Genomic DNA, 14,426 nt, shown 5'->3' on the forward strand with positions numbered 1-14,426 from the left:
TCCTCATATACACCTGTATCTGTGGCTCTGTTTGCATATGGCCACGTGTTTGGCTGTGTCCGTCTGTGAGTATTACTCCTTTATCTTCCTCCATGCCCCACCCTGTACGGTAACATGCTCTCCTTTCCTCTTCATTGTTTTGCCTCCCTGCCAGCAGGCCAGGGAGTCTGGAGCAGGAGCTCGCAGGAAGTCTTCGTCACTCGTCGGAAAGCAAACAGTGAGATGCACAAACACAGGAAGCGCTGCTTTCCTCTCATTGGCTCCGAATGGGCGTCTGTCATTCTGCTTGGTTTATCAGAAAGCAGCAACGTGAGCTTCATCTCTAACCGCACGTGTCTCTCTCGGTCTTGTGGTCTGCGTGTCCTCTCCACTGTCAGTAACCACTGTGGCTCTGTGCAGTTTCACTGCATGCCTGAATACTGGTAATTAGCCTTTGTGTCCTTTGCCATATTTGTTAATTTGACAGTGCAGTGAAGTGGCCTCTGGGAAACTGCCGTGATGTCATGCCATGCACTGTAAGCTCAGGCAGTTATCAACAGGAATAATAATACAAAAGAGAAAAGGGACAAGACGTCCTCAAAAGCTGTTAAAACTGATGCGATTACAGGTGGAATTCTCTTTTAAAACTTTTATTGTGTCAATATGAGTCTGTCCTAGACACTTTAATATCACATATAAATTCTTCATTGTGCCTCTTCTCTGTGTTGCTCGGAGCAGCTGACGTTGCCATATTATTTCCTATTGTCTCATATTACAGTGAGACCTCCACCGAAGCTGGTATATTAGAGTTATCTATCTGGATCGCTTCTCTAGCAGCTGAAAGGTGAGCATCTGTGGTCAGAGGTGGCTAGAGGTCACTGGTCTTTTCAAAGGCCGGATAATGCACACGCTCACACATAGGCACACTGCTGCACATACCAGCTGTTACATAACCACTGCCAACTGAGGAGTGCACACTTCAACGGTGTGTGTATTTGTGTGCGTGTATGCATGGGAGTAAGGAACTGTTTAACAGTGTGGGGATTAGCTACATGGGCAATGGGCTTTTCTAGCATCAGCCCAGAGCTGCCGGGACATGCTTGTTGTCAGTGCACTGTTTTTGGTATCTTTTTGGATTTGGATCTAAGGCGTTCACAGGCTGCTCCTTTTCAGGCTGCAGCTCAGTGTTTGGTAATGCGGATCAGAGTAGGTCACGTTAACACTGCTGTACAAACAGTTGAGAAATAAATTATTTAAAAGATGTTTGCGTGTTTACTCTGCATCTGTCATTTGAAATGTTGAATTTTTGATAATACGTCGCACATTGTTTTAGTTTTAAGACCACAGTTTATTGTGATTCATCACTTTATCTTTAGCTTAGCTGCAGAAAAAAGCTTGTGTATCACTTGTGTATATGACATGTTGAATTTAGTACTAGAAAATACCTGCTGAATCAGTTACGCACTTTTAAGCAGCCTTATACATTCTCAAGGACATCATCATCAAGTGTTGAAAGTCCTGGAAATCACCAAATGTAATTTAAATGTCCTTGAACTAAAAATCCGGTTGCGCTTTGAAAACTCGTGATTGACAGTGAAAGAGGAAAGCATCGTAACTGTGTTTGATTTTACCACCTTTTCAAAAGTGGTCTTTGCCTGTGCTCCTCTCCACCTTTAGATCATGAACAGATTCAACCAACTCACCACTGCCATCATTTTTCACTCTTTCTTCTGTCTCTGAGCTGCTAATATTACCAGCTCAATAGTGAGTGAACCGTAGCCACAACTCAGGAACTCTGTTTCCTTTGTGTAAAATGCATGCAGTTCTCTGTGTGTTGCAACTCTCAAAACTCCACCAACTGTACTTGCTTGATTTCAGGAAGATTGGTGCGTTTCTGTAGACAGAATTTGGCTCTTGTGTTTCTTCTTACCACAAGATGGCAGCACACGTCAAGTTCACCAGACTGTCCAGAGGCAGGAACTTGCTACTGGGCAAAAAAAAAAAGCTTACCTGTCAGCAGTTAGGTAACTTTGTTTGGGTAATCATATTGATTTTAGCATGTCTTATAAGTTCACTGAGAGAGAGAGAGAGAGAGAGAGAGAGTGGTGTAAACTCAGCTCTCTCTCTCTCTCTCTCTCTCTCTCTCTCTCTCTCTCTCTCTCTCTCTCTCTCTCTCTCTCTCTCTCTGTGTTGAGACAAAGGAAGCAATTAAAAAGGAAACAAGATGTTGAAGACACTGTGGTGACATAAGAAGAAAAGTAGATACAAGTAGAAAGTCTAAACGAAGAGGAAGAATGAGAGAGAGAGATCCAATGAGCATGAAATCAGATCTTGTTGCATAATCATGGCTTGCAGGTCTTCCCAGTGTGCACAGGGCTCTGTCGGCTCTTTCCAGTCCAGTATCACATGACTGTATTAAGCGGCTGCAGTATTAAACCAGCAATGCCAGTCCACCACCAGCCAGAGGCACACACAGAGATCAATAGTTCTGTTCTCCTGTGAGCTGAAGCATGTTCTTTTAGTTATCAAATTTTTTTTTTTTTTTTTTTTTTTTTAAAGATTCATTTTCAAGTAGAGGTTTTCTTCAAAATCTCAGGGTTATATTTAGATCTTCAAATCATGATTTATTTTTGGCTGAACAATGCAGTCATTCAGTGCTAGAGAAACACTGGTGGTTTATGTCTTCATCCAATCCTTTCGTCTTTCTTTTAAGGGTTTTCTCCCAGTGTGAAACCATCTTCAGCATTTAGTTTTCTCCACTGAAAGCATGCTTTGAGGAAAAAGCTGAGAAGCTTTCAAATGTGTTCTTAAAATTTCTTATTCGCTCCACAAAGGATCTAACAGGCAGCAAACAATTTGCCCCAGTGGTTTTGTTGCCTTTCTTCTCCTTGCCTCCCTTTGTTCATTACATGCCCTAAGTGTCTGTCACATACCAGCAATACCAGACATCAGTGAGGCATCAGTGCCGCTCTCCTTCTCCTTTCTTCCCTCCCTCGTCTTTTTCATCTTCTTTTTCAATCTTCCGTCCTGGCCTCCTCCCGTTCTATCGCTGCTGCAAAGCCTTTATTCACATGCCAGCAATACCAGACCGCATACCCAGTCAAGAGGACATCAGTGACTGCCTCCACCTCAGCCTGCAGGTTCTCTGACCTGCCTGTCTGCTGCCTTTCTCTCATCACTGCTCCTCAGCCCGAGCACAGCTCACTTTGCACCGCAGCCCCAGAGAAAGTGGAGATGCCGGTCTCTTTCCGCACAAGAGATGCATTTCTCTCTGGTAAACAGTAGGTGGCGTTATAGTATCACAATCCCCAGCAGTTCCCCATATCAGCGCTTCACCTCCACTATGGTATGAAAGTCCTTAAAATAAAGCAGCATCCACTCATGACTCCAACTCCAGCTTGAACTAGTCCAGGATTTAGATTTGATTTTTTTTTTTTTTCTGAGAGGAGTCAAAGAAAGTCACATTTTGACAAATATTATTTTCACATAAGAAGGTTTACATGTAAAACCCTGTGGGAAATGCTAAATCCTTTCATTAATTTATATGGCTGACTTTTAAGTAGTAAAACCCAAATGAATTGCAGTTTAAAACACTTTTTTGGGAATTTAGACTATAAACTCTAAAATATATAAACTAACTAAATTTCTAGGGGGAAATACAAGGACATTGATTATAGATATTAGATGTAGCAAATATCCACATTTGAGAGGCTGAAAAGAGTGAATTTGGTGCATTTTTTTCTCAAAATAAGGATAAAGGATAAATCAATTAAGAGCATAGATGCTTGTCGATCACCTAATGAGTGATTCATCGTTTCAGCTCTAAAGGGCATGTACTTGTGTGTACATGTGAGATGTGACTTCTCACTGCAGCATAATATAAAGAAAAAATGAAGAAAAAAAATATTTTTCTCTTACAAGTTAAATGGTTTTTCAGAGCTGGCTCTGAGCTTCACATTCTCAAAATGCCTGAGCAGTGATCATTGCATAGGTAAGGTTGCATTTCATTTCCTCCATCAGGTGGAATTCGAGCTGAAGCCAAAGCTGTCCAGATATAGAAAGATAACACAGATTGAGCACAGAGCCCAGAAATACCCAGACATAACATTTGCCTTTGCGGGGCATCCAGGAGACATTTGAGAAAATGTCAACAGCACTGTCATTTTTGCTCCATTGAGTTCACATTTGACTTATGGGCATCTACATACTGAGAGACCAGTGGATTGGAAGGTACCTCAGCTTTGTGGTGATACTCACATAGAGACAGGTTGCAGAAGCCTGATTGGACAGAACGTGAAAGGTGAGTTATAGTAGTGTCCTCTCACTATAGACCAGGCTGTATGTGACAGATGGACACACAGACAGACTGACCGACTCCTGGCGTCGCCCAGCCTGGCCGTATATATAGGCTCTTTCATACTGCACCCATTGGCCTGGCTCCAGCTCACATAAACCTCTCACTGCGCTCAGTGTGTGTGTTTATTTGCTGAAACATATTTAGGGTGCACCCACTTGTGTGAGAGAGAAAAACAGCCTGTGCTTGGTTCTTGGCAGCAAAAAAAAACCTATGTACATTAAATTGCGTAATACACATGTGAGCAGTTTCATAAGATTCATCTTCTTTTTTTTTTGGTGGTAATAGTGGGGAGTGTGTGTGTGTGTTTGAGAGAGAGAGAGAGTGAGTGAGTCTGTGTTTTCTGTCAGTATCACCTCTGTCTGTGCCGGGGAACTTGGCTCATACAGTGACACGGTCTTTCTTAAGCTGGCGTCTCCTCTCACACATGCACTCAAGTTGCTGGAGCCACAGCTGAGTGTGTTTGTGTGTGTTTGTGCGTGTGCGTGTGTGCGTGTGTGTGTGTGTGTGTGTGTGTCTCTGTGTCCATTTTTGTGTTTTTGTGCACTGCAGTCCAGCATTTGACTCTGTGCAATGTATTCCTGGAAAGCCTGTGTAGGAGTGGAGGGGCCAGGGCTATTCCACAGCCGCACCGCAGCCAGCGATGACTGTTTTCTGGAAGCTTCCCTGTCGCTGGGAACGAGACCGAGAAAAGAGACGAGTTCATTGCATGAGTTTTTATTTTATTTTATCCTTTAATATTAATATCTCTCAGAGAAAATCTGCAGCTTTCTCCTTTGACGAAAAAGAGAGGGCATCGTGCACTGAGGCCATTAGTATGCGTGGACACACACTTAAAGTTCACATCATTCTTACACAACATGCACCAGGAAGAGGAATGTAGGGAGGGACTGAGTTAGATGGACAGAAGAGGGGGAGAAAATTGGGGGCTCACTATGCAATGGAGGTATGCATGGAAAAAGAGGATTGCGAAAGAAGTAAGAAAGCTCAAATTAGCTTAATGAAAGGACTGCAAAGGGAGCAATAAAATCAAGGGCAGTTGAGGTGTTGGTGATGAATAAGTGCAGGAAGGAGGAATGGATTGAGACTGAAAAGGGGGAAGGAAGAAGGGGGGGGTTGTTTTGAAGTGCATCAATAAAGCACTGGCTAATTGTGCCTCTATGGTCTTTTTTGACTCCAAGCCTCCTATATCTCTGCCCCATACTTACCACAGTCTTCTCATCATGTTAACCCTCCTCCTACCATCCTCTTCATCCTCCTCCTCCTCCTCCTCGTCTCCTTCTCCTCCCTCCAGTGGCTGTTGTGTAACTCTGCAGTGACTGACTGAGCTTCAGCAGCAGCAGCGGCAGCGGGCCGATTGATCAGCAGTTCTGGTGCCAGGCTGCTCTTATTGTAATAAACGAGCTTGGAGCCATTGAAACCAACCCTGAGTGCTTTTGCGGGAGTAGAGGAATCACACACACACACACACAGTCATGCTTAGACAGACACTGCACCACACTCCCGTGATGTAATGCTGAATAATCCTGAATGCTCTTAAACTTCCTGCTTGCCTGGATTCTTCATTTTGTACTTCTCCCTGCTTTAGTCCCTCAAGACCTATACACACAAAAGTAAATGAGACATTTTATTTTATCATTAAAGATTTTTTTCTTTTTTGGGTATGGTGCTCAGGATTCTTTGAACTGGATATTTGTTTTTAGATGAGCTGGGCTTGTCCTTCAGTCAATCTCTGTTATTATCATGGAGAAAATATATAGTTTTGATGCTTTCAGTGAAAACTTGTTCCTTTTCTCTTCTTTTTCATGTTTGTCTTCAAGTCACTTTAAGATGGCTTTATAAATGTTCTAAAAACTTAAATTTGGGGTGTCTTGTTACAATGACACATTACATGTACCCATAAATATATATCCTGGATTTAAATCCAGTATGGGACCCCAGCTTCCCCTTCCCAAAGCTTTCCTCAACCGGCTGTAAGAAAAGCACATCTGGTCTTTCCATTCTTCAGTCTTTGTGGTCTGGCCCTCTCCTCAACATATTCCCCCTCTTCCTTTCTCTCCGTCCATCCATCTTTACTCCTCTCCAACTCTAATAACACCTTTTTTTTTTTTTTAAGCGTACAAATCCAAACTTGACAAAACAACAGCTTTGACTCACCTTTAGCTGTGGTTGGTGTGTACACACACACACACACACACACACACACACACACACACACAGTGGCGTAAAGATCATCCAGCAAGGGCAGCGGGGGCCTTTCCTGCCCCAGGGTATGCATACACACTTGAGGTTAGCTGGAGGCAGGCGGCTGGGTGTGGCGATAAAGATCACACTTTAGCATTGTAAAGTCATTCCAATGTCACCTCTGTGTCTGCTCAGTGTCACTTTGCGTTATCCAGCCTGTCATTTCCCCACATTTTAACATTCCTGCATCTCATTTCATTGTCAATTCTGACTCTGTTTGAGAGGATGATGGAAATGCTGCATAGCATAGATATTACTCACTAGCCAGCCAGCTGGATTTCTTTGGTGCAGTGGTGGCAGATTAAGTAGGTAGAACCCCATTTTAATCATCATTATGATAAGGCAGCTGTAATTAAAGTATAATTTTAATAGCCATTTTTTCCTTATTCAACTGCATCCTCTTAAAAATCTCCACCAGTTCAATCCAGTGATACATGCTAATAATTTATCAAAATAAAAGCCTTACTTCTGCTCCTTGAGTTCAAGCATGTTTACCAGCTTCCTGTGTAATGAAATGTAAAGTGTGTGTAGAGTGTGTGTGTCCATGAGAAAGACACTCTTACAGTACACTTGGAAAGGCTATTTGGATTTAAATGGCATTAATGGATCCTCAGCCCTATTATTAGCCTTAAATCTGTCTCACCCTTCAGGCGTTGACATGAGCTGCGTTGGGGTGGTGGAGTCTGGTTTGTGTTCAGCCTATGGAGGAATATAAATGTGTGTGTGTGTGTGTGTATATATATATATATATATATATATATATATATAGCTCCTCAGATAGGAAAAGCTGAAACATGAGAGCCTCCACAGGACTGTGAATGGGAGAGGGAGGCTGGCTTGCATCGATAAGCATTTTCATAAAGGGACCGCCGACTTGAAAATTTCTTTTTAATGTTTTTTTGTGTGTGTGTGTGTGTGTTTTAAACGTTGGTGTATCCCGGTTTTATGTCGCCGAATGGTGCCGGTCCACGGGGTATATACGAGGACATATCAAAAGAAAAGGTTCAAGTTTCATCTGGGTGGGTTTTTTTTTTTTCCTTTTTCTTTTGAAGGGAGTAAAAAAAAAAAAACCGCGGTGGTTTGCGTCAGCGAGGCTGTGGACAGACACAAAGCCGACCCAGCCTCAACCAGACTCCGTGTTAATATCACTACATGCTGTTTTTCCAAGTTGCATCGCTCCCGACTGCACACATGCCACCGATACGAGCTCTCTTTTTTATGTTTAATCGAAACGTCTACAGTCTGAAGACTCGTTAACCCTGCCCCACGGAAACTAAATCGAGTGGGGAAGCAGGGGAGGAGGAGGAGGAGGAGAGGAGGGAGGTCTGGGAAGAAACGATAGAAAGATAGAGAGGAAAGGTGTTGGAAGAGTAAGAGAGAGGACTGCAAAGAGCAACTCCGTATTGTTCCGCGTTTGTTTGTTCTGCAGAGACAGAGAGAGACAGAGACAGAGAGGGAAAGACATAGTGGGGCTTGTTTCTTTCGAGGTGCGACTAAAAGCTGAAACACCGTCAATTCTGGATTTCTTTATCCGCTTCCTGTCGTCCAGGATGAGGTTTAAACGGAACGGGTCCTATACGTTAAATAGGTAAGAGGCTGGGGTAATGTACGCAGCGGGAACTTATTAATGTGTTATCCATATGGAGAAGGGGAGGGAGGGAGGGGGACAGCACGTTTTAATATATCTTAGCTCATAAATCAGTTCACTTTCTGTGTGATATTTCCATGGAGGCTTACATTTCAGCTAGTAGCAACTTTATTGCACTTTATGGTATTTCTTTAATATCCAACAATATCCCTTAGTCTTGCAACATTAGCAATTTCATGCTCACATTGCTGCAATTGGACCACTGAAGGTTTGGTCTTTATTGTGATGGACATTAAGGTCTTTTGAGGCTAAATCTAATGTAAAATCACAGAGAAGTGTGAACTTTGTGGTTGTTTATAATTGCAAATACAGGCTACAAGTAAAATTCTCCCCCGAACTCTTGATCATAGCTATTCACCCACTGATCATGTAATGTCATTTTCTTTCATGGGTGCCCTGACTTCATCAATGTTGCGACCACGTGTAGTTCAGTGTGTTCTGCTCCACCGGGAGAAACCTGTCTGTCTCGCTTTAAGGTGGGGGTGGGCTCTTCTCTTCTTTTGTTTTCCCTCGTCCATTAAGCTAAACGGTCTCTCTCCTTCTCCTCTCCTTTTTTTCCATCACTGAAAATACCCCCTCTTGAGGTCCCATCACCTAGCAACTTTGTATGCGTTTGTGTATGTGTGTAGCAGTGTGAATGATGTGCACGGTGTGTGTCTGCCTCTTTCCCCCTAACCCACTTTCCCCTTGACATGATTGCAACCGCCTCTATTCATATCCTGGCGTTTCTAAACCCGGTCACGAGTCGGGTCTTTCCCCTGCCCAGTGGTTCGGTCTCTCTCTCTTTTAGAGTCACAAGTTTATATGAAAAATACTTCCTTTGTCTTTCTGCCATCCAAGTCACACAGCTCTTTTACATTCATCCCATGCATCCGTTAGACCGGATGTCTTGCTTTTATTGTTTGCCTGGATTTCATGATAAGATCCGAAAGTTTGAGGAAGTACACTCACAAACACTCACCCATAACAGCTTGCTCATATTGTTGAAAGTGACAGTTGATTTAAGGTCAGGTTTGTTTCTTACATTTTTCCTTTGGCACTCCTTTTCCCCTTTGCCTCATTATAGGGCACATGGCTTTCCGCTGTACCTGACACACACAAAAAACCCACATCCTGACTCTTTGGCTCTCATTAGCTGCCTTTGTCTTTTCAGTAGGCTACCAAACACCCACTTCAGCACAGTGTTGAAAGTGCGAGAGAAAGATTGTTGACACCCTCCTCCCCTTTCTGATTTCACTTAGGAAGTGTGCACATTACTATCCCTCTCTATTCTGTTGCAAGCATGCATTCACATCTATGTGTGTGTGTGTGTGTGTGTGTGTGCGCGCGCGCACGCAGGTGAGGGATGAGGTAATTAAACAGTGAAAGAGGAGGCCTGTTAGCTGCAGCTCCTGGTGACAGCTTCTCCAGGGATGGGGAGGGGGTGGGGGTGGTGCTGGAGGAGGAGGAGGAGGAGGAGGAGGAGGGATGACGTCATTGGATGTAAAAGTGCTTCGCCGGGCTGCTGCAGTTCTTCTTTGTCATCTTTTTGTCATCTAATCCTAAAACAAATACAACAAAAAGCCATAGCAGAGACGGGTAAGTTTAGTGTTGTCCCACGGTGTCATGTGAAGTTTAGTGTGGTAGTGTTAGGTGAAGATGTCTACCACCTCTGGTTCCTGTCAAACCCACCTCACTCTTCAGGCTTTCTTTGATGAGTCTGTGACAAAATAAGAGCAGAAGCGTCCTCTTGCGGTTGTTACGTAACTGCTGTCTCCTGAAGGTGACTGTCGCCTCTGCCTCTGTTGTCTCTCAGTCTTTTTCTGGGCAGACTGCAGTGATTTGTTCTCTGTGAACAGCAGTGGAATGGAGTTGGCCCGTTTGACTTTGAGCGTCAGTATTCAGCGGCTCCCTTCCCTCATGGTCGGTTAATCCTGCATTGGTGTCTGTCCCGTCCGCCAGCCTTCGATTGCAGCATCGCACACACACACACACACTCCTCCACCTGACCGCTGCGGTCCTTCAAAGAGCTCGTGTGTGTCTCTGTCTGTGTGTTTTGATCTGTAGGGAAGCCACTGACTGGCAGAGGGCAATGAAAGAAAGTGATTACTCTTATTGAGTGATGCAGGGAAGAGAGGAAGAGATGTAAAGAGGCCCATAATTCACTTTGTGCCCTTCACCTTATTTGCCCACAGCATAACCAGAATGCTCTGCAGTGATTGGCTCACTTCCTGGGGGCCTGTCTCTGCGCTACCTCTGCATCATTTGTGTGAATGAAGAGTCATGGTAATTGTATACGTGCACGACATTGTGTACATCCTGTGCTCTGTGTATATGCACGTGTCTGGTCCCTCCTCAGTATTGACATAAGAGTTGACCATTCAGGCATCTGCTGACTCAGTTATATTTATCTGAAGGTGAACAAGTATGAAGAGGCTGTCAACTTGCTGCACTGAACTTTCCAGAGATGTCTGACTGAGGATTTGACTCAGAATTACATTATAGCAAACAGAGTGTGTTTGGTCTTTTGTGAGAGATGGGTGGAGATAGGATGTTTAGCCATGTTTAGGATGTATACAGATGGCTGCGATTGCTACCTCCCCTTGGATTGTTTCCTCTCTCGCTCCCTCTCTCTCTCTCTCTCTGCCCCCCCCTTCTCCCTCTTACCGTGTCTCTGTCCATCTCTCTCTCTAACTCCCCTGCAGTCCACCCTGTGCTGCCCAGCAGTCAGCAGTTTGTTTATGGGACTCTGTTTGCCAAGCTAATCTTCCCGCCTTTCAAGTGAGAGAGAGAGAGAGAGAGAGAGAGAGAGAAGAGAGAGAGAGAGAGAGAGAGAGAGAGAGAGAGAGAGAGAGAGAGAGAGAGAGAGAGAGAGAGAGAGGAGAGAGAGAGAGAGAGAGAGAGAGAGAGAGAGAGAGAGAGAGAGAGAGAGAGAGAGAGAGAGAGAGAGAGAGAGAGAGAGAGAGAGAGAGAGAGAGAGAGAGAGAGAGGACAAGAGTGTGAAAGTGAGGCAGGCAGTTGCAGTAGTTGGAAGGGAGAGAGAAAGAGAAACATGCTCAGAGAAGTGTGTCTGGTTTTGTGAATGATTTTTTGTTGTTGTTTTGAAAGTGTATTTTTCCGTGTTTGTTTGGCTCAATCGCCAAACGGCTTACGTGTGTGCATCCGTCCGTACTGCATGACCTGCGTTAAAGTCGAAGGCCGTTCGAGCAGCCATATTATTACACAAGGTGCTATGCTGGAGCTGGGAGCTGCCGTCCTGGTGCACCCGTAGCCGAATTTGCAAGACGGGAGCAGAGACAGGCAGGTGAAAAGGGAGGAAAGGGTGCTGTGGGTCGGAGCCTCGTCACCCCGGCTCTGCTTCACCACCGTCTGGATGGGGGTTCTGGTGTGCTGCGACTGCTTCTTCTATAGGTAGTTAACCAAGTCACTTCTTTCCTTTCCTGACCTTTCCTTCCTCTATACTGTTGTTGTTGATTGTTGTTGTTCTACTTGGCTGTTCAGCAGTCCTCAACGTATATTTTCAGACTTTTCACTAACTTCTCCGTCTGACCCCCCCCCCCACCACCACCAAATCTCTCCTGCCCATTCACTCCCTCTGTTATGCTGCTGCGGTTTTGAGGAGACATTTGAGGACAGTGCTGCTGTAGCAGGCAGAGATTCTGCTGTAGTCAGACACACGGGGTATCTTGACTTGTGGGAGGGGAAGAGGAGGAGGAGGAGGAGGAGGAGAGAGGGAGGGAACTGAGGACAGAAGGACAGCGATGGCACACAGCCAGCCTCCTATAGCTGACCGAAGGAGGAGTGTTTGTCGTTGCTGGTTACAGGGTTTGTTAGGAGGGCAGGTTAAGACTGGTAGGAATGAAATGGCATGCAGCCAGAAGGCAGCTAGTCAGCCAGGCTCGCCCGACTTTTAGTCTCATCCTCCTGTGTGCCCCTTTGACTCTGCAGCATTGTTTGTCTGGACACAGCGTTCCCTGACAAGGGGGCAGGGATGTTTGTTTTTTTCTTTTTTTCTGTTTCTGGTGTTTGCAGAGCATTGAACTTGACAGACTTTGCTCTTTTTTTCTGAATTTACTTTCTGTTTGGTTCTCTACATATGGACTTGGCACAGTTGTTGTGTTGGAGAGCCTGTGCCTTTAGTTTTAAAATCTGATGACTTACTGGCACTCATATAGCTGGTTATTGTGCTTGAGAGAAGGGCTAAGATGATTTAGGTATGGCTCTCTGGCACTTGGAGCAGAAAGGATCTGGTTCCCCTCTCTTGTGGTTGTGGGGTTAGCCAGCCTGAGCCTGCTTTAACTGCTGTATAAAGCCTAAATATAACTTTCCAGTTCTCTAAGGAGCGTTTTGATGGTGAGGGTAAAATTGTAGCTTTAACACAGACACACACAGCACAGCTGGATTAGATTAGGCCTCGCCGTGATTCAGAACTTTGTTTACACTTCACTGCTGCTTTTAGTATGAATAACAGCCTGCCGTTTGTGTGTGTGTGCGTGTGTGTATATGTGAGGCTGCACATGTGTTATATACTGTTGGTGAAATACACACAGAAGCCTTGTGAAAGCAGGGCTTGTGCCAGAAGTACTTATGTTCACGATCAAGGCAGGGGTGGGACCTAGACAGTGTCTCATGGACTCATTAAGCCAAAATGGGCCGTCACGTCTATTTTTAGCATTTCCTCTCCCTCTGCATCTCCGTCAGCCAATCAGAAAGCTTGGCGGTGATGTTATATGGCTTGATTGATGTGTGTTTTTGGAGGCACACCCATCCGAACAGGTCCCTGTTGACCTCGGCTCAGGCCAGACCTCATACCCCTGGGCTCCGGTGTTTCAGCTCTCAACAGTAGCATTGTGTGGAGTAGAAACTGCCTGCCAGCACTCCTTCAAACAGTGTCAGGTCTAATGTTGATCATCCTGTGTACAATGGAGCGATTGAACAGCCTGTCATCATATGACGTAAAGTAAAATAAATTGGAATTGACCTTGAGTTTTTGTACAGTCGAGAGCGAAGACTTCATGATTTATACTCAGGTGAACTTGAGGAGAAGCAGGACACACAGAGCCAAGTACTTCTGAGAATCAACAGCAGCACTGAATCTTGAATACTGAATGATACCTGAGTGTGATTTTGATTTTGAACGATATATACCTTTTTATAAACAGCTGGAAAGAAGATTATGAGAAGTATTTCTCTGTATGACGTAGCTGGCTACATTAGCTTAACACGAACACTAAGCTAACAAGTAAATCTCAAGGATAAAAATGTCAATCTATGGTTTGACTGCTGGCTGAGAAGTAGTCCAGGTTCATGACCCCTGCGTTGGTAGGGAGATTGTTTTACCGTCAGCCTAGCTGTTTCCCCACTGTTTCCAGTCTTTATGCTAAGTTAACCGCTGCTGGCTCCAGCTTTGATCTTCTCATCTAGCTTTGGGCAAGAAAGCAAATAAACACATTTCCCAAAGTGTCAAACAAGTTATCCAGCAGTTTGATTAAAAATGTTTCATAGGGAAACATTTTTGAAAAAGCTAATATTCCTGTGTGTATTGGTAGGTTTGACCTTGAAGAGACTCTTTGGCGATGGATAATATTGTTTAAAATTCGTTCAGGGCAGTGACACTGTGTCTCATGTGTTTGCTGTTGACTGTTTAACCAGTCAGGCTGGTATTTAAGTGTCAGTGGTCAAGATCAAGACTGAAAAAAAATCCCTTATTCATACAGTAAATGTTTCATGATTATGAAAATCTTGTAGATGTGGCCTTGAAGGTCTCAGAACTAATCTGTGACAAAGAGAGCAGAAAACTCTTATTCTTTTGATAAAGTGTGTGTTCTGATCAGTTTTACACTAGTTAAAGTCAAAGCAGCAGAGCTCTGTCGTTTGACCTTTTTGGTTGGGCCTGTCATCCTTGTGAAAGCATTGAAAGTTATCTTAGGATCCCTTCATTTTAATCTCTACATATGTTCATTGTCACGTGTGAGTGCATTCTCATGCTCTCGCTCTCTCTAACACACACACACACACACAGACACACACGGGATCAGTTTTCCAGGGCCCCCTCCAACACCTCCTCCTGAGGCAACAACCGCAGTTGGAGTTGAATCCTGGGTCAAGTTCTCATTCAGCTTTAGTCAATTGTGTGCTTCTTATGTGTTGTCCGCCCAGCGGTAATGTCAAAGGTTCAAGTTGTTGCCATCATTTCTCCATACACAATTGCAGCATGAAACA

The 14,426-nt window shown here is 44.3% G+C and overlaps 1 protein-coding gene across 2 annotated transcripts in view; it reads left to right on the forward strand.

The window, feature by feature from the left end:
* mob2a (MOB kinase activator 2a) overlaps positions 1 to 14,426 on the forward strand; it is a 63,726-nt gene that overhangs the window by 17,742 nt on the left and 31,558 nt on the right. The window contains exon 1 of one of the 2 annotated variants that reach the window (XM_056386600.1): positions 11,201 to 11,615. The exons of the other annotated variant lie outside the window; for it this stretch is intronic. Coding sequence (XP_056242575.1) covers positions 11,578 to 11,615 — 38 coding nt within the window. The 5' untranslated portion in view covers positions 11,201 to 11,577. Of the gene's footprint in view, positions 1 to 11,200; positions 11,616 to 14,426 lie in introns of those variants that run through there. 2 annotated transcript variants of the gene reach the window in all.

Source organism: Seriola aureovittata, chromosome 10 (genome assembly GCF_021018895.1).
Source record: "Seriola aureovittata isolate HTS-2021-v1 ecotype China chromosome 10, ASM2101889v1, whole genome shotgun sequence".
NCBI lineage: Eukaryota > Metazoa > Chordata > Actinopteri > Carangiformes > Carangidae > Seriola > Seriola aureovittata.